This window comes from Micrasema longulum, unplaced genomic scaffold (assembly GCF_059751315.1).
Source record: "Micrasema longulum isolate JH-2025_06_02 unplaced genomic scaffold, ASM5975131v1 h1tg000350l, whole genome shotgun sequence".
In the NCBI taxonomy this organism is placed as follows: domain Eukaryota; kingdom Metazoa; phylum Arthropoda; class Insecta; order Trichoptera; family Brachycentridae; genus Micrasema; species Micrasema longulum.
This window is the reverse complement of record NW_028277552.1, coordinates 76,530-102,551: the sequence shown is the minus strand read 5'-3', so window position 1 is coordinate 102,551 and position 26,022 is coordinate 76,530. Positions and strand designations below refer to the sequence as shown.

The window sequence follows — 26,022 nt, the reverse complement described above, 5'->3', positions numbered from 1 at the left end:
ATCCGTGGTATTACGATCAACAAAGTGTAACGGAGAGTATTTTTGATGACTACCTTAGACATAGACAGCTTAAGCTGTTTTATCTTCCTGCTTGCAGAACCAACCTGCCGATGGTAATGCCAGTAGGAAGAGCAATGGCTTTACTCATCCGTATCTCTTCGGATATTGTCATCTTAAATATTAGTGAAAAAAAGTTCGGAGAGGATAGCATTCTTTCTCTACAACTGCTGGGTATTTTTATTTTACCATTTTTGTATATTTAAATTTTAGTATTAATTTTTTCGTTTTATGTATGCATTGAAATATTTTGTAATGTACATAAACGTTTATGAAATAAATAAATTGAAGTCAAACATACCATTTCGGAAACAACACCGGATTTGTTGAGATAAGTGCGCAGAATGCGCTACGTAACTGTTCGTCGCGAAGGACATAAAAATGTAATTTTATTCTTTCGAACACAATAGAAACAAACTCAATCCAACAAATATTTGCTTTTTTATTTTGATTAAATGTCATCTATAGTTACTGCGTTTTGACGAAATTATCTTTATCGATAACGCATGCCGCACTAGGTGTATTCATGCGGCGCAATACGCCCTATGGTGCATAGATGGTATGCGATGTCTCATACTCGTAGCATATTGATCAGTTCGCCTTGATCATATAATATGATTATCTAATGCGTGCCGTGCCTCCTACGCGCCCAGCAAGTAATGCACAATATGACCGTTGCACACGCCGCACCGTAGCAACTAGCGACATTAGACTACTATCTACTAACGACAAGAACGTGCCTGGATTTTCCAATATGGATGGAGCTTCTGTAATAATGCAACCGGGAATCTCCAATACTAACGTAACTTTATTTGTTTTCGTAAAATGCGCCGGAAAGCTTGGCATTCTTTCTTCTTTGCTTTCGCATACAAATACGTGACTTCCAGATTGTTCCCTTTATCTCTACCTAGAAACGCGGACCGATACGAGTATCACATGCGCTTGGTAACTTTTTACATTAAATAAGCCATTTATAATAATTCTTCTTCTTCCTTTTTCGGCCTCATTGTAGTTGTAGCAGTCGGCGCGTTTGCCTACCATGCTACCATCTCTCGAGCTCGATTCCCGGCACGGTTGATATGAAATATTTATTTAGAAATTACATTTACACACCAGAATACTTCATAGTCCCTGGGCCTCAACTATGAACGCTATCTTTATATGAAAAATCTTCATTTTCCTATGACATTATAAGTAATTTCAATAATATGTATTCATTATTACTGAGTAAATTCAACCATGCAATGACAATATTTAAGGAAATATTATATATTGCAAATTATATTGAAACGAAAAAAAATTAAATCGGTTGAATTGGTTGTCGAATTTCTTTCGAATCGTTTTAGAGTCTTATAACAAACGTGATAAGCTTATTATTATGTAATGATGTAATAAAAATAATTATACAGTGTAAGGATAATTTATATAAAACTTTATTTTATTTATATAAATACCTCTCAATGTTAATAAATTTGATCTTAATATAAATGTTATATTTAAAGCACTTAATTTGTGGTTATTCATTGTAATAAAAAAATACTACAACTTTGTTTTCAACATAAATTTGTGGGAGTAGAATATAAATATTTATTTATAAGCTTGCGTTTTTGTTATTGATTATTCTGAATTCGTAAACCATCTGAAAATAATCATACTTTCAATAGACACTGGATCGAAAGTTCTCCATGTTGCACATAAAACATTAAAATTAGACAACTTGGAAATCTTAGAAATTAAAAGAGCGATTGAAAATAAGTAAATATCAATAAATAACCAGATCAACAATATTTTTATTAGTACACTCCTGTCTAGTTAAGAACGTATCCATCTCACATTACCATCATTTCAAGATAAAAAGACTTGATTAATTAGTTGCATACTGATAAAATAAAATAGGAAAGAATTCATTAGTTGAGTATACCTTGAAAAATAATCTTGTTTAGCTTTGAAACCGTTCGGAAAAAAAAAATTGTGATTAAAAACGTTTTATTTATTTTATTAAATTTAATCTTGTTTGCTCCTTGCAATAGTACCGGTAAAAACTCGCATTAAAGTATGGATTAGGAGACAAACCTTGTTAATGCAAACATTCCGACATTTCCAATTTAACCTCACATCCTCCGAGAGCTAACTGAATGAATAATGGTTGCTCACGATATGGGGACCCCGGGGTTAAACGGAATACATTTTTCTAGATTAAAAAGGTCCGGTGAATAATTTATGTTGCTAGGAAACTCGTTTTACCAAAGGATTTTCTTCAAACGATCACAATACAATGATGAAAGTTAAAAAAGTAGCGTGAATTTTTTTTTCGAACTACCGCATGCTCTCGTTTGAAGAAGCTGGCTCCTAGAGAAGAATTCCTGTATCGTTTGTTGGGAAAAAGGGAGGTTTAAGATTGTAAATATTTTCAAATACCAAATCAAATAGTAAATTAAGTTTTATTCTCATACAAACATATTACAACAAATATCATATAAAATTAGAAACATGGCTCATCAATATGAAAAAAACAAACACAAACATTTGATTTATATTAAAAGGAATGAAAAAAAGGAAATTAAAATATTTGAGAAATCGTTACATTAACAAACACATTTATTGAATTCGCGTTAAGGTAAAAAATATGTAGTTCGCCTTTCGTAACTAAACCGTATAGCTAAATCCCATGATTATGTCCCTGATTTAACGAGACTGATAAATATCAAAGTACCAAATAGATGAACAAGATTGCAGTCTACCTTTGTTGTGGCGTCTGGTATATTTAAACGTTTTGTAAATTCTTCAACCGTCAGACTACACCGGCTCGGAAACGAGTATGGAGAAATCGATGTGTTTCGTTTTCGAATATTATTTTTTAGATTAAAAATTCTCGCGGCGGTAAAATCAAATTAACTTGGATTATTGGAATGCTGTAAGAATCTTTTAACTTTTTGTATTTCACTTACCAAGTGGTACCTTAACGAATTAAAAACGAATTATTTTGTTCCTATCACATTTATGTAGTACTTTATCATTATTTATATGTATATATATATTATTTATTTATATATATATTATTTATTTATATATATATATGTATATATATATACATATATCTATTTCCTTATACTTTTAAACGCTCGAATTTTGTATCTGTCATGTAAAAGTCCTCTGGGCGTATATAATAAAAAATAATGCAGTTTTTCTTATCGTCATTTGTACTTATTTATAGGATTAGGAATGGTTCTTGATAACATATATAAATGTAAATTCCTGTTTTTTTATTATTATTTAATAACAAAATAATGAGTTCTTTTGATTGTGTCTTATTTATGAAATATTAAAAGTATCAAAAAAGAGTACATGTCATGTTTTTAGAACGAGGTCTTTCCATGCTTTAGAAGTCACCTCACCATGATTGTTTGGTAAATAAATTATGCACGTTTCCTTTCTACTCCTTATGTCCTCATGTGTCTAGTTCTCCCCCGCGCGTTTCAAGGGTGGATTTGAAAATCGTAAAGATGTTAAAATTCTGGCGTTTTGTTATGTACATTTTGGTTGTTTTAAATATATATACCTTCTTAACAAAACTGATTTAGCGTGGTAAATGCCTAAAAGGAAGATTTATCTTGCGTTTTCCATTAATCTGTTCAAACATTCGTTATATCATTATGTATTTACGTAAGTATATCCCGTACTAAGTACCTACTGGAAGATTTGCGAATGGCTTTATTTGTATTAAATCCGTAAAAAAAGTATTTTTTAGTCAAAAGACATCAATTCAAGTTTATCCCGAAATTGCGCCGAACTCGAAATGGTTGCGTGAAATCATACTAAAATACACGTTATGACAAAAAATCAAGCTTTTTATCTTTGTTTATAGGAAAGATTATTTGCTGTTGGTTTTTCAGTCATGTTTTCAGTAATGAGAAATTGTGTTAACTTCGAAAATAAAAAAATGTTGGATCAATAGAATTTTTCTCAAAAATGTTTTCCCTCCCTGTTGCAACAAATTTAGATTTAAATAACTCTCTAAGAAGGAAATCCTGCCTCTCTACAAACATTCGGGCATACTGAAAACATTGTTAATTAAACAAACTGGTAAAAGAAGAAGTATAAAAATTGTTTTCAGGCGTTGCCTAGAGCCTAGTAGATGAATTGGTTCAGCCGGATAAAATATCACCTAGATGATGAAGGTTTCAGCTATTTTACTTCACAAAAGTCAACAGATGGAAGAGTTGAGGAAATGTGGGTGTTTATACATGGGCAGAAAGGTGAATGTTACAGTGGCCACTTAAACCAGCCAATGACAGGTCATAAGTTCTATAAATACCCAGACTTCTAAATTCCCTTCTCAAAAATGTTTTCCCTCTCTGTTGAAACAAATTTTGATAAAAAGTGTTAGTTAAACAACAATTACATTACGTTGACTTCTCCGACTACTTGAAAAATATCGGAGACAAATTTAAAAAGTACATGATGACTAATTAATGATTAAACGCGATATGACTTGCCTTTATAAATGTGTATGTAACCTTAACTGGGTTTTTAATTATTATAAATAAAGTTTCAAAAACACAATAGTAATCATAAAAAAGAAATAAAAGGGAACCTCTAGACTTAAGGAGACATCATTTTTCTATGACCAAGAATTAGGTGAATATTTTTTTATCCGTCGATATTATTTACTATTCTGCTGTGTAATTCCTAAATCGCCCCAACTTGAAAAATTCACTTTCGAAATAACACAAAAAACTTTTCAAACAAGTAAATCGGAATGATGTTGATAAAACCTTCAATTTTGAACAATTTCAGTATACGGCTATGATGATAACGATTAATTGTGATAAAAATCGTGTCGTACATGTCATTTAAAAAAAAGAAATTCGCATCAGTTACTGTAGATAAAAAGTTGCCCAAAAGTCGTTAAAATGCAGTAATATAACTTGATACTGCAAAAAAGCTTATTTTTGTGACTTTTAGTAATTATGACAGCTTAAAATGCAGTATTTCATAAGGTTTACTACGTTTTTTGGAGAAAACTGGCAGCATGTATTTCTTTCGGGTATAATTAGTGTGAATAAAACACATGATTTTTTTTAATGCTGTTTTTTTATCAAATTATAATGTAATTTTTTTCTTTAAAAAACGCATCGCCTTTATTTTTACAAATAAAAATTTTCAGCGAAATCAACCTAAAAATATTAAACGTAATGCTACTGCATGGGTGGGTATTTAATTTACAACCTTCCAGTTGTCGAAGCGCAAAAAGAGTTGGATACATTTGAAATTAATGAATTAATCAATTAATGCCGCTGTGGCTGTTGAGGCCCTGCACGGCAGTATTGTTGTTCTATAAAATCCGGCTATATTTGTAGACTTTTTGACGCATTTCTGTTTGATCGTTTTTACAAAATTCATTTGGGAATTCTCTTTTTTCACAGCTAAAAAACAAAATGGCGCCGCCCTTCGCACGAATAGCTTGGGCCCCGGTGCAAGGACCCCACCCCTGGAGAGGAAGTCCCGCTTCTCCGCGCTAGGAAGATTATTTAAACCATGGAAATGGAAGAGAAAAAAGAAGTCCGACAAGTTCGAGGCAGCATCTAGATGTAAGTGGAAAAATAACATTATTTTAAAATAAAATTTACATATTACCCACTAACCTTGTAGTTATTCATTAAAATAAAATAAATAAAAACAACTTTGATTTCAACAACTTTAAAAAATAAAAATAAAATTGTTTTATTCTAATACTAATGTAATTTTATTTATTTTATTAATATTTTATTTAAAACATCACATTTTTTGGATGAAAAATAAAAGTCTTAGTGTGAATAGGAACCAAAACCCTGGACGGGTGGGTGCCTATTGAGTCGATGGCACTCGGTAAAATTCGCGAAAAAAGTCCGCCTCGTAATGCGTTCGCCTACCGTGCTCGAGGTCCCAGGTTAGATTCCTGGTAGGGACGCAAAATATTGATTTAAAGGGTGATTCTACCCTAAAGTAACATTTAACACGCATCAATTCATCAAATGAAATAATTTATTGTATCCTTTTTAGCTTTTTTTCTTATATTTTTTCTTGTTTCCGCTTTATATGTAATATTTTGATGTTTCGTTTTATTTTTTAATATCGTTTAACCGTTATTTTGTTACATTAATTAATACGCTTTATGTACCATATAATAATTATTATAACAATTATGTCTTTGTAATATATTATTTTAATTTTAATGATATTATTATCTTGTATACTGGTTCATGTTTGTAACTTCATATGTATGATTTATATTTTACTAATTTTATAAGTATTTATTGTTATGCCTTGTATGTGAATTGTTATTTTTCGTTTCTTTTACTACATCGTAAATAATTTGCTAATTATTTTAATTTATTTTACATATTGTTGTGGTTAAATATTATGGCTTAACACGAGCACGTTTAAAATAAATAAATATAGTTTCTGTATGGGCACCCAAAGCATGAGACTGATCACCTATCCTAAAAGACGGTGCAATTGGTGAACCAATACAGTGCTTATGCCCAACTGGGTGCGGATATGGAAATGATGATTTTTGTCATGCCAAATGTTTTTGCCATTGAATTCATGTTGTTCTATTGTTAAAGTCGAGAATAAAATGATTTTCTCGATTTGCGATCCGTGAAATTGGCCATTGGAGTGATTTTTATGCCTTATAATTTGTATCTTGGAAATAGTTGTCACATTTTGTGTATTGATGTTTTTATATTTTACGCTCGTCTTTTATGCATGGGTGTTAACATAAGTTGTGCTCGTTTTTTTACCAAATTTAAACATGAGAACCAAAAGTTTAAAAAAATGGTAAAGGTTATGCTTCATCCGAAAGAAAATTTTCTGCTCTGCGAGATGTTGTGTTTGCTTTTACGTTATATATATATATATATAAATATATATATATTTTATTATTAGCTGTCAAAATAGAATGTCGAAGTAGACTAAAGTGAGCATTTTTATTGTTCACGTTCAATCCCGGGAATAAAGCTGACAAAGCTGCTTGCGATATTTGCGCAGTGTACGGTAAAGATCCTATAAACCATTCGAACCTCTTTTTACACGGGTATACGTTCCACGCAGTACATTGTAAAAAAAGTATACTAAGAAAAGAACCAAAATAAAAATAAAATTTGGTTTATTTGTAAAAAATGAATCGTTTACTATTTATTGATCATTTTTTTTTTTTATTAAATATAAGTCGATATCAAAATGCTTTTAAAAATCATAACAAAGAATAGTTTTTTAAGCAATAATATTACTATGGGTAATAAAGTTGCCCATACGGAGAAAAACCATTCTATGATTATTAACCATGAAGTTAGCCACAGTTACATAAATTCAACGGGCCGTAGGTGCTCGGGTCGAGAATTGCAAGCGCAAACTTAAACACTACGTTACAAGTTTGTTGTTTAACTTAAAACCAAACCTAAAATTTGGAACGCTTTTGTTCTATGCGATCGAGTAAAAGGGCGTCTCTAGGGAATCATTACTCTGAGGATTATCCACTATCATAGAGGCGATCACGGCCGATATATTATACGCCAAGTAAGTAAATGAGCGATGTAGGGCATTCCAATTACAAACAGTATAATTCCATTACTATCACGCATTGTTAGAGTAATGTTAAAAAATAGTTCTTAAATTTATTTTATGAACGGTGTTATTTTGAAACCGTGTTAAACGAGCTTCCAGTGTACCGCCAAGGTCCTAACACACTCGTAGATCCCAACATAACCCTATCGGACTTAAGCTAGGGTTTCCTAGGACAACGGTGCCCGTATCTTAACGGCCGTGGTGAACGGTGATGCGGTGGACAGCCGTCGTAACGGTGACTAAAGAGTGGTTTCCTAGGAAAACGGTTAAAAATTCAATTAAAGACGTTTTTGAAGGTTTAACCTTTAAACACTCGTGCTCTTGGTGTAATGGTCAGCACGTTTCTTACCATGCGAGAGGTCTCGGGTTCGATTCCCGACATGGTCGATATTAAATATTTGTTTGAAAGGGTGTTTCACACTAGCATATTTCATAGTCCCTGGACTGGCACCTGAAGCGTAAGACTGATCATCTTACATTCATGTAACAAAAAAGATCAAGATACGCTGAAATTGGTGTACCAATGCAGTGCCCTAATTCAAATTTCTAGAATACCCCCTTAAATATCCTCTTGGGATATTGCCATTTCAGCCTTTACTTAAAACTCTGTTTACTAACAGAGTACCCCATGTTTGCGATTATTGTGTCGATAACATATTATTTTTGTTTATATTGTTATCCTCGTATCGGATATGTGAAATTCGCTGTTTAAAGGTCTCAAAATCAGCATATCTAGTTGGTGGTGTTTTGCTGAAATGATATATTTTATAGTTAAATTTAAAAAAAAACCCCAAGTTTTAAACCATTTATTTAATAACCGACCGGTTTCGGATATACCAGTGCTTCGTCATCAGGGTATAATTGAGAAATGTATATAATCGTATTTCAAAAATAATAAAAAATATATAAATAATCAGATTAATAAACAATATTTCCTATATTCGACTCCTCCTCTTTGCTGAGACCTAGTGCAAATGATCGAATGTGTAGCTCCGAAACCGGTCGGTAATAAAATAAGTAATAAGTGGTTAAAAACAATGTGTATTTTTTTTAATTTGTATTATTATAATGAATAATTACAAATTTAGTGACAATATTTTGAGTCTATCCAAATTTTCGTAGACAAAAACTGGATTCAACCCCCTTGGGAGTTATTAATATTAATATATTACAACAGAGACAATGAGCATTTTATAGAAGTCTAGGAATTTACAGGGCTTATGCCCTGTCATTGGCTGGTTAAAGGGGGTTTAAACAGTCAGGAGGCCCAAAAATAGGGATTTTTTAAGAATTTTCTCTGAGAAGAGTTTTAAATTTAGTAATGCGAAAATTTGTGCACGTTATGGCAATTTTTACCTATGTTTTAACATTTTTTATTTGTAAAAATAATAATTTTGAAAGCTGCTATAGCTGATTCTCAGGAGTTCCTTTCAAAAAAGGCGCCTTGCGGTGACCGCGATATCTTTGGACTGGATTATCTAAAATAAAAAACCAAACTGATATCTTTAAAGTAATGTATAATTTTGTAATTAATCGAAAGGATAAGCAAAATACTTTGTTTTGACAAAATAACGACTTCTAAAAAAAAAAACGATTTTTCACCAATTTTTTTTTGCCTCAAATTGTTTATAAAAAAAGAAATATTCATCGGTGAGAAAAAACCTTCAGTGGATATACTTGAAAAGCTTAAGTTAAAATTTGCGACTGATCGATTCAGCTGTTTCCAAGAAATCTTGGTCACCGACTTTTAAAACACAGTTTAAAAAAAACGCGTTTTACTTAAAGAAAAAATTAAACATTTTTAAATTACATCGAGTCGTCTATTCCAGGGCCATATAATACGCCTTCCGCCCCTTCGGTAGCTTCTAATAACTCGAGTTTGTGTTGTCTGCGGACAATTCTTCCCTCTCGTGTGCTTTAAATAGGCAGGTAAATAAAAGGGACAGCGTTCTTCTAGGTAAGCTCTGCTAACGCTCTGACACGTCTTTACAAATATGCGCGTAACTTCGAAAATAATCGCCGGATTTACTTGAAATTTTCTGTGTGTGTACTTAAATATATGTTCATTTCGAAAATAAAATCGATTTTTCAAAAATTTTAACTGTATATAACGCCTTAAGTAGTCACTTTTCACGCTGTGTAACATTCACTGTCCTGCCTATGTTTGAATATCTGTATTTGGTCTGAATGTCACCCGCATCAATAAAAGTTTTAGCTCTTTAACTTCACAAAGATCATCAGATGGAAGAATTGACGGATTTTGGATGTTCAAACATAGGCAAAAAAATGAATGTTGCACAGTGTGTAAAGTGGCCACTTAAACCAGCAAATGACAGGTCATAAGAATTCAATGACTAATATATTCCCTTTAAAAAAAAATCTTTATCTTTGTTGTAATATATTAACAAAGTTTGTGCTTCGAATATAAATTTTATATATATTTTCTGCTCCACACAACTTGAACCTCGTGCTTTATTCTCCACTATCCTCGCTGCGTCTGTCACTTCAATATGTCACACGGCTGGCCTTAACACCTATTAAATTTATATCTATAAGTGTTCTAGTTAGTGATAGCTAAGTTATTCCCGACTGGGGGAGCTATTTCTAATGTTTGCCTTTGTCCTCGTAGAACGCCTCGCGTTATCTCAAAACATTGATGAACTTCCGGTGCTAGAGCATGGATGCTGTCCACATCACTCCGCGCGTGTCTAAAAATGTTCTCCCTTCAGCGAACTTAATCCATTAGTCAGTTCTCGGATAGCTTTCGTCTTTATTTTTAGATCTTTTCACTGATTGGATTTGATATCCATTAAACATCAACAGGAAATGCTTGTTTACATCCCGTTGTAACCAACGACGTTCATAACTAGAAAAATCATGCTAAAAGAAAAAAAGTTCTGTAATTATAAAAAAAATGAATGAGAGACGAGTGATACCTAATGAAATCCTCAAATTTGGAATAACCCTTGCTGATTTTTTATAACTTTAATATTAAAGATGTCACGAAAATTTTGCACAAGCGACGATGTCGGTCACTGGATATTTTTAACTTTTGGATTAATATATCACTCGTCCTATATTTTAAAAAATAAGTTTTTGAAACTTTAAAACAAAAATTATTATTGTTTATTATTATTTTTTATTCCAGTAAAATGGCTACATGCATAGGTGCACAGCCAATTCTACCATATAAAACGAAATTATCTTATAGATTTTATATTTGAAGCACTTATGGTGGTCTCAACATATCCCGCCATCGCTCGAATAAGGGTGAATGGATCCACCCTGCAGTGGCTTGGAGAAGCGCGTTGTTGGAGCTTTTTCAGGCGTTCCCATAGGCTCCAGGCTCTTTGGCGAAGTAGGGCAGCGAAGACCCCGTCCAGCTTCGGAGGCACTGCAGTACCTAGGCAGTCCAAATAATTGCCTTTATAAATTATTATACCTGACCCTTCCCGTCAAAAATGTTTTAAGTATGTCCAAAAGTTTGTAGACAGGCTGGATTTGTTGTAACAGAGAGGAAAAACATTTTTGCGAATTTTCTTAAAAATATTCTTCTCCGTTGCAACAAATTTAGAAATAAATAGATCGATTAGTGTCTTTAGGTGTTGTTTAGTACCTTGGTGCAATAATTCGAAAGCATCTTACAACAATAACGGTTTCAGTAATTTTCCTTCACGAAAATCAATAAATTGAGATATATAGAAGAGTGTGTACGATCGAACTTCAAACACATAATTTAACAGTGTATGATAAATGTTTTTAAAAATAAAAACTAAATATCTGCGTTCTTATAGTTAATTAAGAAAATTTGGGGCCATTTTTTAAAATCATTTATTCCCGTATATGGAAATATGAAATAAGTTGCGTTAGGGCGGAATTTAAGCCTAGAGGAATGATTTAAAAAAAATATTTTTTTATAAATTGCTAGGAGCATCATACACAAAAGGGCGACCAGCTTTATCTGTCGTTTTCGGACATACGGTATATAGATATGATAAATAATCTTGAAAACGAAAAAGGAACCGTCACACGAAGTTTCATTCTGATGTTCCTTAAAAAAACAAGTCTGCTAAGTTTTGGGGTGTGGAAAACGGGACAGCGAAACGTTTTAACGAACGATTTTAGCTAGGCAAAATAAGTCCGACCTGTCTTATTCGCACGGTATCGGGAAGGAATTTCCAAGAGAGAGACAGAAAAACATTGTTTAATTATTATTCTATTCATTAGATTTATCTGGAATCGCACATCCTCTTTATTAAGTTTTGGAAGACACTTTTTCTGTTTCAGTGCTGCAGAACAGCGTTTATTTTATATTTTTTTAATACATATTACAATTTATAACCCACTAAGTCTAAAGACTTTTCAGTGGGACAAATTTTTTTTAAGACAGGTTTTAAAAAAAAAAAAATTTTCTACCTTTTTACAAGTATTTCAAGTAGTTTGAAGATATTTCTTCAGTTCCTTTTTTCAATTGAAGATCTTTCATGTTAATGATAGTTTGTGGGAGATCATTGAACAACCTTGGAACAACGCAATTTAATGATTTTGCACCTTTTTTTGGTGCCTGAGATGTTTATCATCCGCGCGGTTTTCGACACAGAGTAATTTGCCGTGAGTTTTACAACGTAAATTGAGCGAAGCGTAAATAAAATGAGGTTAAACTCTCGCCAGAATGCCGATATAAACGTAAACTCGGGGGGAAACACTCTTCAGTCTTCAGTCTCGTATGGAGGACGTCGCATCGCCTCGAACGGATCTTCATTCTCTACAATCTCATTCGGTTTTCTTGGGCTGTTTTGAAATGAAGTTTACCCCTCGTCTTCGGGACGTTATGCGGAAGGGGGAAGGGGTCTCTCGAGGAACAGGGGAGGGGGAACTTTTTAGCTCCTGCCAAAGATCTAACGCTTCGTGAAATTCTTAAGAAAGCTTTGACCGAGAATGCTTCAGATTATAAAGTAAATATTTACAGCATTATTCCTGCTGCTCGCTTTAACGAATAAACTCCCCTATTAACGAATTCCCGGCTATCGAATTCACGTCAATAATATAATCCATATTAATATTGTAAATGCGAAGTGTGTTCGTCTATTTATATGTGTTTCTTTCTCGTCGTAACAGAGCAACGTGATTCTATGCATGGGGATAACCGGGAAGCTGAAAATTCTTAGTGGAAAAATGAATTAATATTCAATCAGAATATCGGTGCTACGTCGGCAAAGACATAGATTAACGAATCGTCGTATTTTTCGCTTAGCGGTAGTTATCAATGCAGACTACTTTTTATCAAAAAAAAATACATCGGGAATATTCTCGTTGTTAAAACGAAAAAACTAAAACTTTTTATATATTTTTTTTTTATTTAATGTAATTTATAAGCCTAAATATTTATATTTTTTATTTTTGATTCTAATTTAATGTATTTTTTCATGTTTATTTTTTTTAATTGTTTTTTCATTTTAATTATAAAAATGTCATATTCTTCTTATTATTTTATGCCTATATATTTATATGTAGCTTTATAACAGGTATTTTTGTATCTAGTGAAGCTGCTAAGAATATTTTCTTGCAATTTTTTATGTCAAGTACTTATTTTTATTTTGTTTTGCAAGTATGTACTTTTTACTAATAAACGCTGTATTCCGACACTGAACTGAAAATAAAAAAAAACTAATTTCTTCCTAATACCACGCGGACGAAGCTGCGGGTAAAAGATAGTAATATATCTAGCTAGTAATATGTGTAATATAATATATATTCATGTTTCATTTTCTATTTGTCAATGGTATATTTTCTAAATTATATTTATTTTTCAATATTATTATTGTTATTTGAATTTTTTAAGCATCATTTAAAAAAAAACACAAGTTAAAAAAAAAGTCCTGCCTTAATACAGGTATTACCCAGCTCGTCGGGACCTGAAACTAAGAACATTTCAAAACTGTGATTTTTTTCCTATCTTCTTTTTCCAAGTATGTACAACCTCACCTTTAAGTCCCAATAAATACCGTTTTCTTCATGGCAACTTGATTACTTGTGGTCTGTGTGTGTAATAGAATAGAATCCTGGGCAAGTGTTTTCGACTCGATAGCTGCTCTCAGATGAACATACGGAAAGTGGAAATTAAGGATAATTTTAAACAAATTCTTCACGTCAACCCTGTAAGGGATTGAACCCGGAACATCGGGCATGATAGTCGAACGCGCCAACTATAAAACCCCTATGCAAGGCTGACTTATACTTTCTCGATTTCAAACATACACATAGTTGTATCCTTCATGCGCTTTGACACAGTCAAAAGTGGTAAAAAGTAATATATTGCTACTGTCACTATGATTCCATCGTCTGCGTAGCATGTGATGTTAACGACCTTATCTCCCTTAGCTCTGGATTTACTACTTCCTCCATTCTCGAAAGCGTTTTTATATATTTTTTGTTTGAGTAAAAAATGATTTTTGCTCATTGGTATATTCTTGTAATATATTTAGTAATAAAGCTGTTAAACTTGATTTGTTTCTTTGTTATTCCTTATATGTGATTTAAAAAAAAGAGTTAATAACTCCTGAGAACGTAATTCATATTTATTAGACTTTGTATAATAATATATATCATATGATTTCTAAACTAATAAATTAATATTATCAGTTGCATACAAAAATATTAATAAATAAAGTTTTTACTTTTTGTGGTCGAACATTTTACTAAATGTTAGTAAATAATTGTTTGCTACTATTTACCGAATTTTTTACAACTACCGGTTTCGATAAGTACCTGTCTCTTCGTCAGGCCACTTATAAAGGAACATTTGTATAATAAGTGCACTGTTTCATATTTTTGTGCAACTACTACTGTGGTGAAGGTGTAAAGTGGAATTCGCATGTTAGTGGTAATTAGTTTCCCGACGAAGAGACGGATAGGTACGAGTACGTCTCAAAACAGGTAGACATACATAAGTCGGTAGGTAGCTTTATACAAATATTTACTAACATTTAATTTGTGTACATTTTATTTAAATGGTTTTGTATTCCTGGTAAGGGGTGGAGGTTGAGTCGGGAGTCTGGACCCTTCAACTAACGATAAGTTTATCTACTTGACGACAGCTTGTCTGGCTTGCCAGTCTCTCGGTGAATAGATTTTACCGAGCTCGTACTATTCCATTTATTACAAATCCATCGGTCAAAGATGTTACGCAAAGATAACTTTAAAAATTCCAATAATCTGAATCCACATTCCAGTACCGTTGAGCTCATGAAGCAATATAATATTTTACTAAATGGTATTAAATATTTCTCTATAACCACTTACCGATTTTTCTGTGTCTACCGGTTTCGAGACGTACCCGTTTCTTCGTCAGGACTTCAATTAAACCAACGTGCAAAACCTACTATATACCTTCACCATAGTTGTTACACAACAATATAAAACCACGACATGCATTTTAATAAGCAACCCTTACATACACTGATTTTGTTATGAAAATATTTTTAAAATAAGGGACGTCTCGGAACCGGTAGACTTAAAAAGGTCGGTATATGGTTATATACAAATATTTAATAACATTTAGTAAAGTGTTTGACCAGAAAGTTAATGCTTTAAATATAATGTTTATTTATTGAATATATTACACATTTTTCTGTATATCATTTTTGTGTAAATCATTTTTGTGTATATCATTTTTGTGTATATCATTTGATCACTTATATAATATTTAAGTAATTGTGTTTTATTTTCTATGTGCCGCCTCAAAAAGCAGGCAAGGTCTTGTGCTAGGAGAGTTTTTATTCAACTATTTTAGATATGGTCTTTTTTTAAATAAATATTCTGCTAATTAACTTCCACCGTCTTTATTGAAAACGATATGTGAACCTTGAATTAATATTTATTGTTGAAAAAAAGTAGAATTTGCAAAGCGGTTTTTGATTTTAATCAACGTTTCAAACAAATATATCCCGTATTGGCACAGAAACCCTCCCCTAATATTTTGGTTCTTATAAAGTAGTACGGGAAAACCGATATTGTTTGTCAACGAAATTCGATCGAATGGCTTAAGGCCTATAATGATTCTCCGGATGAATGATATGTTTTATTCGGGAAAGGGCCTAAAAACGATATCGAGATTGGGAATTAAAAAGGGTTTCTACTCGACAAAAAGTGAAATACGTTTTCTAATATAGCAACGGCCGGCTGTGTGGATAGAAGGAAAATGAGTTTTACACGCCTGTAAGCAGAAACAATGTCTACACGACTAAAGCTAACACTCAAAATAAAGTTTGAATTTTGACATAAAAAATTATTAGGTACAAATTAAAAACGTATTGTCAAGTATTTTAAGCGTCTAAGCCAAATAAAATTTGAAAAATCAAATTAAATTTAGACCGTTTTTTATATTTTAGACAAAATAACTTTTCATTTTCCATGGTAAACAATTCACACAGTAAATAATTTATTTAAAATCACTAATTAAAAACAATATACCCTGTGCTACTTGAAAAAAGGCAATTTCGTTTATAAACTGATAGGCATATTATTTTCATATAGTGATTTGAAATAAAGTTAGTTTAAGTACTTGAATTGCTTAAATGTTTGTTAATTTAACTTTATTTCATTTTAAACGTGTAATAGGTTTATTGTTTAACGTTTAACTTTTTAAAATGTCGAGATCCGTGAACTGTGTAAGGCTGAGACATGCATCATCGACAGAATCAAGGAAGGGGTGCCGCGTTGGTTTGGACATGTAGAGTGAATGGACTGCAAAAGAACGACTAAAAGGATCTACGATGCGAATGTGCAGAAAACGAGGAAGATCGAGAAAGACTTAGCACGATCCAGTCCATCAAATACTTGAAGGTGGACACGTCAAGAGTAGGAATAATCGGCGTGCGTGCATGAGAAGATGTATGGATGTAGCTGCTACCCCAACGGGGAAACGGCGTGATTGTTTGTTTATTTGTTTTTGTTTTTTTTTTTTACTTTTTATGCTTCTTATCGTTCCTCTCCTCGACGGAGGTGGGATGTCACTGTAGAAATTCTGAAAAATGTCCTTATTATAAAATATTAAAATGTGGAATATTTATTACAATTATTTAAATGTTCGTTCTCCGACTTTAAAATTAAGGGTAAATTCTTATCAATACAAAGCTAACTGTAAAAATATTCTATGAGGTCAGGTGGGGCAAGAGTACTACGGGACAAGAGGAGCAAAAGCTCCATCTATCAAAATCTATAGAATAAACAACCTATTTGATCTGAATCGGTCAGACAGAGAGATGTTGTTCTAGAATCGAAGCAAAAATGTTACTAAAGCTAGGGTTTCCTAGGACAGCGGCGCCCGTATTTTAACGGCCGTAGTGAACGGTGATGCGGTGGACAGCCGTCGTAACGGTGACTAGAGAGTGGTTTCCTAGGAAAACGATGTTAATAACATCGTTAAAAAATAAAAACACTCTAGTCACTGTTACGACGGCTGTCCACCGTATCACCGTTCACTACGGCCGCTAAGATACGGGCACCGCTGTCCTAGGAAACCCTAGCTTAATGCGTTGCATTTTTTTTTAAAACATGAATATTTTTTATCGGTGCTTTTGTTTGACACTCTTGCCCCGAATTTTTTTTTATTTTTTTTTTTATTATATTGAAAAACATATTATACATAATTATATACAATATTCCCAAGGAGTTTTTTTAAAAAAAACTCATTTAGGGACATACAGATAATAATTTTTTTAGAGACGTTTTTAAATTTTAAACTATAATATTATTTAACAAAAGCAGAAAAATTAAAATTATGATATACTACAAATTAAAAAGGGTATGAAAAATACTTGAAAATAACAGAATAAACAGAATACTAGGCATGGAAATAAATTCAAAATAATGTTTACATTATGCAATCTGGGAAAGAAAATTGAAAAAGTTTAAAAATTACATGGATGTATATATATTAGATCGAAAGCATTGTTTCTTGCTCATTAGAATGATCGAAGGTACAAATTTAATTGGGGGTTACTGTTTTGTATTAAAGGAGATAATATATATTTCATTAGGAGATATTTAGTACCGGTTATTGCATATGGTGCCGAATGCTGGGTTATGACGAAAAGAGATGAAAACATGGTAATGGTATTTGAAAGAAAAATAATAATGAAGATATTTGGTGCTGTCAACCAAAACGGAGTGTGGAGGAGACGGTTTTATCATGAATCAGAGGCACTGAATGGCGATCCCAACATTGCACAATTCATAAAAATAGGAAGACTATAATGGTTATGCCATGTGCACAGAATTAATGATAACCGTACCCCAAAAAAGATTGTTCATTCCACTCCGGAAGGCAGGCGAAGCAGAGGCAGGCCGAAATTAAGATGGCTGGTTAATGTGCAAAGTGACATTAGAGCAATTGGCCTGACGAACTGGAAAAGAGCCGCAGAGCGCAGGGAGGAATGGAGACAGATTCTGGAGGAGGCCAGGGCCCACAACGGGCTGTAGCGCCACTGATGATGATGATATATATTTTTTTTACATTTTATTTATTTTATTTTCTTTTTTTGCACCACAACAGGCCAGGAGGCCTAATGACAGTGGTGAATTACATCACAGAGCACCCAGGCTTGAGAAAAATCACATTTTAATTTTTGTGTTCTCACCGGGAATCGAACCCGGAACCTTCCGTGCGTGAGTCAAGCGTCTTGACTACTACACCACGGAGGCCGCCAATATATATATAGTACTGCTTTGTACTCTTACCCCGTGTAACGGGACAAGAGAAACAGTAGTGCAGATTTTTAGATTATTAATAATAGCACAATGTTTTTGGTGCAAAAAGTAGCTTTGTATAAAATAATAGTAAATATACTTTCATTCCGTGGCTGTTGAAAAAAAAAATCTCGGCAGAGAGAGTTTAATTTGAATTTCTAAAAAATATGTCTCTTACCCCACTTGACCTTATGTAATTGCTTTTAGTCTTGCTTTAATTGTGTCGAAATTACGGCATCTAAATTTATTATTAATATAGTACAGCAGAGATAAAGAACATTTTATAGAAGTCTAGGCATTTGTTGTAATGTATTAATTTTTATAACTCCCAAGGGGGTTTAATCCAGTTGTTGTCTAAAATAATTTGAATAGACTCAAAATATTATTGAAAATCTTTTTATGTTGGACGTAATTAAAATCAATGTTTCATTTAAATTGCTTAAAAAAAATCAGACCAAATGCTACCTTATTTTTTAGTAAACTTGGCACAATTTAAGCCAAATACATTACCTTCTCGCTTCTCAATTTGTCTAATCTGACTCTGAATTACTGACTACTGATTTTTTATTCATAATATTACAGATAATACGTTCCTTAATTAAAACTATTTTAATAGTTTTCAATAACTTTTCAGCATTGGAGCGAAAAATATCCGTCCGAGCAAACAGAGATGAGCTGGTGCAGAAGGGAATCCTCCTTCCCGAGAGCCCAATCTCACCCATCCCCGAGCCAGGTACTGTTCAATTCTCCATCATTATATAATTCTACTATTTAACCCGACTTATTTGTATTTTAATTATTTATCTATAATATAAGTTAAATTTATGATTGCTTTTACCTTCCCATAGGTACATATACACACGTATATAAGTACATATATGAATATGATTAGTATGAAATAATAAAAATATTTAGTAATCTTATATCATTCAAGATTATAATTACACTTACGGATATTGATAAACATAACTGTCAAATTGATGTTTATTTTAATGAACTGCCACCTACAAAATTTGGTAAAATCTTTTAAAGGTTATAATATGACTCAACCATAAAAATATCATTATTTCCCTTTCCGCCCCTAATGGTGCATAGGGAACCGTATTAGTACACCAGTTGCAGCGTATCTTGATCATTTTTGTTACTTGAAGGTAAGATGATCAGTCTTACGCTTCAGGTACCAGTCCAGGGACTTTGAAATATTCTAGTGTAAAAACGCCCTTTAAATAAATATTTCATATCAACCATTCAGGCAAACGCGCTGACCATAACTCCACGAGGCCGATAAAAATATAACTTAAATTAAAACCTACCTGTATGAAAAAAATACAAATTTGAATTGAACAATTTGTTAAATTTTACAAAGATAAGTTGATTATCTCGTTTATAAAATATTGTGTGAAAACATTATCAATTATTTTCTAATTAACAATTCGGTATTTGTTAGCATAATTTATTGAAATAAGTGAGAATATTTTTTGAATCCACTTATTTGAACAGGAAGAAGGAAACGAATTAGTATGAAACATAACTTATTTATAAAATGCCATATTGTGTGTGCTTTTTAAATAATGTGTTGTGATTTTCTTAAAAGCTTCCACGAAGAAATAACTTTTGGACATTTTCTACCGTTTTCGCGACTAATGTTTTCATTTTTACGTCGACTTATAAAGCGTAAATAATTTATTTCCTATACTGAATATGATTCTACGACTGATAGCGGAAACCTTTCAACTGCGAGCTTTATCGTTTCTGAAAAACACATTTAATAACGAGATAACTTTTGATTCGAGAGCAATTTTACTCGCGGAACTCTCTTTGTACTTTTGTTATCAACTTCCATTTCGATAGTATAAAGAGGGACGATTAACGTGGCTGGATTTTACGCCAGATGTAAATCCTGTAACCCGTAAATGCTTGACTTGTTATTCCGCCATTACTAGTTATCCGATTTTTCTCCCAGGGTGGGCATAATTTAACCATCTAGTTCAGTGATTCCCAAAGTGGTCTATATCGACCCCCAGGGGTCTATGACAACCTGCAAGGGGTCTACGTCAACGAAAAAAAATGGGGGTCTAAGAAATGAAAATGGGGGTCCACGATAGTGGATCTCAACATACACTGATAGTACCTATTTACTTACATTATACTATCTTATAATATAAAGACATGTACATTATTTATAAAAGTACCTATGTAGTTAAAATAATAGATACGTTTATAAAACTGTGTAAGTTGAGGATATAGGCAATATAGCGAGGAAATTTTTAATTTCCTTTCCATTATCATACCTAGTGGAAAGGGGGTTCAGCGCTGTTACCAATCTCCTAACGAAAAAAAGAAACAGACTTGACATCATTGGCCGAGGAGATTTAAGAGTAAACCTGACAAAATTGACGCCAAATGTTGATAATTTATTATTAAAGCATCAGGTTCATCCTTCCCACTAAAAACATTTACTTATTGCTTAGATTATTTTATGTTACGTTTTTTTTATATAACAGATACGAAATTTTATTTTGAGTAGTTTTAATTTAAATTCAATTAATGAATGTATAAAACTTAACATTTGTTTTAACTTTAAGTTTTTAACACTAAACTTCACTACAGTCAGAAATTTATGAAAAATCAATATCAGGTAAGGTCTACCAAAAACCGAAAAACATGGCAAGGGGTCTACGACACAAAAAAGTTTGGGAACCTCTGATCTAGATTAATATCAGATGACCGATAGAAAAATATTGATTCGCTTAGAAATTTTTGTTTAGGGGCACTGACAAATAATATATATTTTTTGAAATTTTGGTTTATTCTGAACAAATATAAAAAAACAATTATTGTGTACATAATGGGGAGTGACGTCTTACAAATGTGTTTATTTTATTTTTAATAAGTAAATATTTTCAGTATAAAATACAAATTCCAAAAAAATACTATGTTTTCAATCAGTGCTACACAAAAAAGATTTATGAATATAATTTTTGACTTTTTTCTTATACATGTTGATTCCTGACGGCACTTTTTATTTCCTTTGTTCATTTCATTAAAGAAAAATACTTATCTGTTATTATGATGTGCTGTAGTTGTTTTATATTTTGGAATTTAGATGTTACTAATTGTCCAAGGTCGCGTACTTGCGTTTTGTGACGTTTCTACACTACTATTTATGTTATTTTTGGATTTGAAGCAAACAATTATTTTAAAATATCGGTTTTATATCAGAGACTATGAATTTCTTAAACAATGAGAAAAGTAGCCCGTTTTTTATATAACTTTTAAAATCAATTTTTGTATTTTTTTACTGGCAAAATATTTATCTTAAAATAACCACCCCATCCGATTATTCCATACTGCAATACGGAACGAACTAATGCAAAGTAAATTGATATAAATTTTTTGATTGTTAATGTTTTAAGTAATCTAATAAATACATATATAAGTTATCTCATCATTTTTACAATATTATTTATTTGCTCCTGTCATTTTATATTTTTATCAATTATTATGCCTAATTATTTTGTGCTATTTTTCACTGATTTGAAGGCATTCATCATTATGAAACTAACATCTTTCATTGTATTTTGTAAAAGTGGATACATATATTTATAGGACTTCTTACTTGTTATTTCAATGTAAAAGTGATGATATATGTTTTTTCAGTGTTTAGAGACAAAATATTATCATCAAACCAGTCTAATTGGTCAAATAAATAAGTGGAAGTGTTATAAGTATTTTTAATTTGTAACTTTTATAAGTTATTATATCATGCAATTATTTCACGTTAAAAAAGAATCTCTGATACTATCAATTGTTTTATATGTGTTCTTATGAATCTCATTTCACGTTTTTAGGACATTTGAAAATTGTTTCCTATAATATGAGATATTATCATCTTATTGTAGGTTGTAAAACACCCCGTTTGTTGTTTCGCAAAAAATACCAAAAAACGTCACCTTCGCTTATTCGGTTTTTTCCACTTGCTTAATTTTGAACTTTCGAGCGAAGCGAGGAAGGTATTTTAATTTTTTTTTAATGAATTTGTCCACAAAGTAAAAGTATTTATAAACGAAGGAAACACTTTTTAATTTGAGTAGTAAAAATGTTAAAAAATATATGGTGTAGATAATTAAAACACTTAGTTAAATTAATACATAAATATATTTTTGTACAATTTGTAGGGGTAAGTTCCAACTTAGTAGGACTTAAGTCCTGTGTTTAGTTCGGGCGAATATAGAACAACCACCATTAAAAATAAATATATATGTATTGTGGTTATAATTCCACAAACATAGATTATAATGAGGAAGTTCAGTGTTTTTTAAAATTAGTTAATAGACTATTAAACTAAGCCAAATAATTTTTATGTATCGTATTTTTTATGTATATCAGCGCTATGATTTTTTTAAATGTTGTATTTCTGAAATTACTCTGCGTGTGACATCTTAAGTTTTCTTCCGCTTCTTCTCAATCAGTTCTGCCGATTGGTCCGCTGGCTTACCGTTAGCCGGAAATCTTTCACAACTCTCTTATCATTGGTTGATTTATATGAACAAGTGACGTCGTTCAAAGTAGGTCGTTTTTATTGAAATATTTTTTATTATGTTTTTGGTACATTGTCAATAAACTTTGCCAAACATTAATGCTCTATTTCTTACTGCGCTTAAGAAAACATTTTTTATATCCAATTTCCCGTAAGGCTGAACTTCCTCATTATATAAAATGCTAAATGTTTAATTTACATCAAATAACAAATCACCAATTTAAATCATCAAGAAGTTTACTAAAACGTATGTTATTAATCTGCATTGTTCAATTAATATTTTTGTTTATTTTTTATGTATTTAATTGCATATATACTTTTTTTCCAAGATGTTTTAGGTATCTTAAGTATTAAGGTTTTTCTCTCACATATTTCATTAAATGCTGATTCTAGCGCCATCGTTGGAATTTTCCGGAACTTTGAGCGAGCTTTTACACCCTCCGTATAAAATTTCGGGATTACAGTTTTCTTCAATCATTTGTTTTCCGTCGCTAGATGGCAGTCGTGTTCCTTAACAATGCATTTTTGTAAACCTTTTAGTAAACTGGGAACTGTGGGATTTTTTATTTAAGTTATAAATAATTCCGTTAATACTAAATTAATGTAAGTCAATTTGAAGTATAATATTTAAAAGCAGTGGCTGGTTTTATCGCTCGTGTGTTATAGAATAACAAATTAATTTCTCGTTTTCTTTCTTTATAATTTAAATTAATACATTTAATTATATAACTTGTTTAAAATAAATAAGAAGTAAGTAAGTTAGGAATCAATACTTTTGTAGTCATCTCGAAATGCCACAAAACAACAAAACTATGTTTTACCATTTCAATAAAAAGCTTCTGTTCTAGTTTTGGCCGTTACCGAAAATTATTTAAATAAGTTAAAAGTCACTTCAAAACACCCAAAATATGGCGTTTTTATTGTTAAACCTTCCTAGTTCATTAAAATTGTTAAATGAAATACGCAATGAAATAAACGACATAAATTTAATGAGTAAATTTGTTTATTTTAAGCGCTTTTTGGTTCGTAGTTATGTTATTTATCAAAAACAACAATAAAAAATCACAAAATGTGTCTAGTTTTTATTTTTTATGTTAGAGAATAGCAAATACAATAATGAATTATTTGCATAGACAGCAATATTTCTGTACATACTGTTTGTTTACCCAACAAAGTAATTAAATATATCTCTAATCTCACTTCAATCCGTGCCTCTTATCTGAGTATGGTGATTACGCCTGACTCCAGTCAGGGCTCGTCTGTGGACAGTCCCTCCATCTGGAACGGTCTTGTGCTCTTCTATAGGCATTCGTCAATGATGATTCTGATAATTCAGTGACTGTGCCGCTCCATCTTGTCGGTTGACGGCCATGCGACCTTGTCCCTTCGACTCTTCCCAGGAAAATAGTTTTCTCCTAACTATCAGAGTTCCCCCTGGAAATATGCCCAAAGAACTGCAGGATTCTTTTCTCGCACATGGATGTAAGTCTACCTCTCTATATCTCTAATAATTGTGCTCATTTCCCAACCTAGTACAGCCGAATGTAATCCGACACATCCCGACCGCAGGTTTCGGCTGAGTCGAAGTTTGGGCCAGTTTTTGTCCGAAAACTAAAAAGACTGTCCGAAACCGAAACTTCGATCAGTCACTTTTCTCTATTTTCAATGAGTTTTGGATCTATGACGACACTTTTACCGTAATATGGAATTTCACCACCTTTTAGAAAACTCTAGATATTAATAACTATATTTCATGTGCTATTTCAAAATTAATTCAATTAAATAATTAAATTAATCGCTGTATTAAATTAGTTCGACGAGTACCTTCTGTGCGGAAAGGGTCATAGCCTGCCACGTGTGCTCTTTCTAAATGGTAATTACCCGTTAAGTCCTGACTAAGCTCACTCCCACAATAATTACAATTTGCTTAACGCTATAATTATGCATCGTCGTGGAAAAAATCCCCAGCGGTGTCGTTAATCGCTCTGGCCAAGTTATCTTTCCCCAAGTTCCACTTGTCCAATTCACGTTTAACCGCAAACCTGCGGTGAAAGCACACAATTTCTATACCAGTTTCTGCTACTCGAAGGTAACTAGACATGAACTGGTTCTACTCGCCTCCTAAAGTGCCTTAGTAATTTATTAATAAATAATTAATTTTAATGTATTAGTTAACCAAATAATAGTAATGAACAAAATCGGTTGAAAATATTAAATAATTGGGTATTATTGCAAAACCACCCAGTCACACCAACCCCAAATTAAGATAATTGACGTTTGACATTAGGCACATTAAAAAAAACATATCAATTTAGCTTGGCTGTTAAGTTTTATATATAAACAGTACTTAATAGAACAAATAAAGGTGTCACTTTTTGAAATATTATTGTTCTTGAATATAAAAATTAAATATAAGAAAAAAGTGGGATAACGAATTTTTACAGAACACCTTTAAAATGAAATGACAGAAATGTTTCAAACGATGTTCATTTCATTACTCATTATTCCCTTTCCGCACCTAATGCTGCATAGGGCACTGCATTGGTACACCAATCTTGGCGTATCTTGATTATTTTTGTTACATGGAGGTAAGATGATCAGTCATACGCTTCGGGTACCAGTCCAGGGACAATCAAATATTTCAGTGTGAAAACACCCATTTTTAAATGAAGATTTTATATCAACCATGTCAGGAATCGAACCCGAGATCTCTTGAATGGTAGGCGAACGCGCTGACCATTACACCACGAGGTCGACAAACAATGTTACTTCCTAAAAAAAATGCATAAATCTGTCATTTTTGTCTTTTTTTTAAATGTAAAATTATCAATATAATCTACTTTATTGCGATGGAAAATTTTGAGTAAAAAAGAATAAAAGCTTCATGCTTTAAATCAGATGTCAAAAATACATTGGGGTTTACTATTGTGGAGGTCATCACCATCAAGCCGTAAAGTTGACAGGGCCGAACACCGTTCTGGCCCGCAACGCGTAACTCGACGCAACGTCAGCTCGGACAAGTAATTAAACGTCGTGCAGCGAAAGAATATGCACATTTAATCTTGGCA

General features: G+C 32.2%; 1 protein-coding gene across 1 annotated transcript in view; it reads left to right on the top strand.

Moving 5' to 3' along the window:
- The window catches only part of LOC148282255 (uncharacterized), a 160,442-nt gene that overhangs the window by 91,040 nt on the left and 43,380 nt on the right, over window positions 1-26,022 (top strand). The window contains exons 2-3 of the mRNA XM_088225371.1: window positions 5,484-5,648; window positions 19,049-19,147. Coding sequence (XP_088081497.1) covers window positions 5,484-5,648; window positions 19,049-19,147 — 264 coding nt within the window. The remainder of the gene's footprint in view (window positions 1-5,483; window positions 5,649-19,048; window positions 19,148-26,022) is intronic.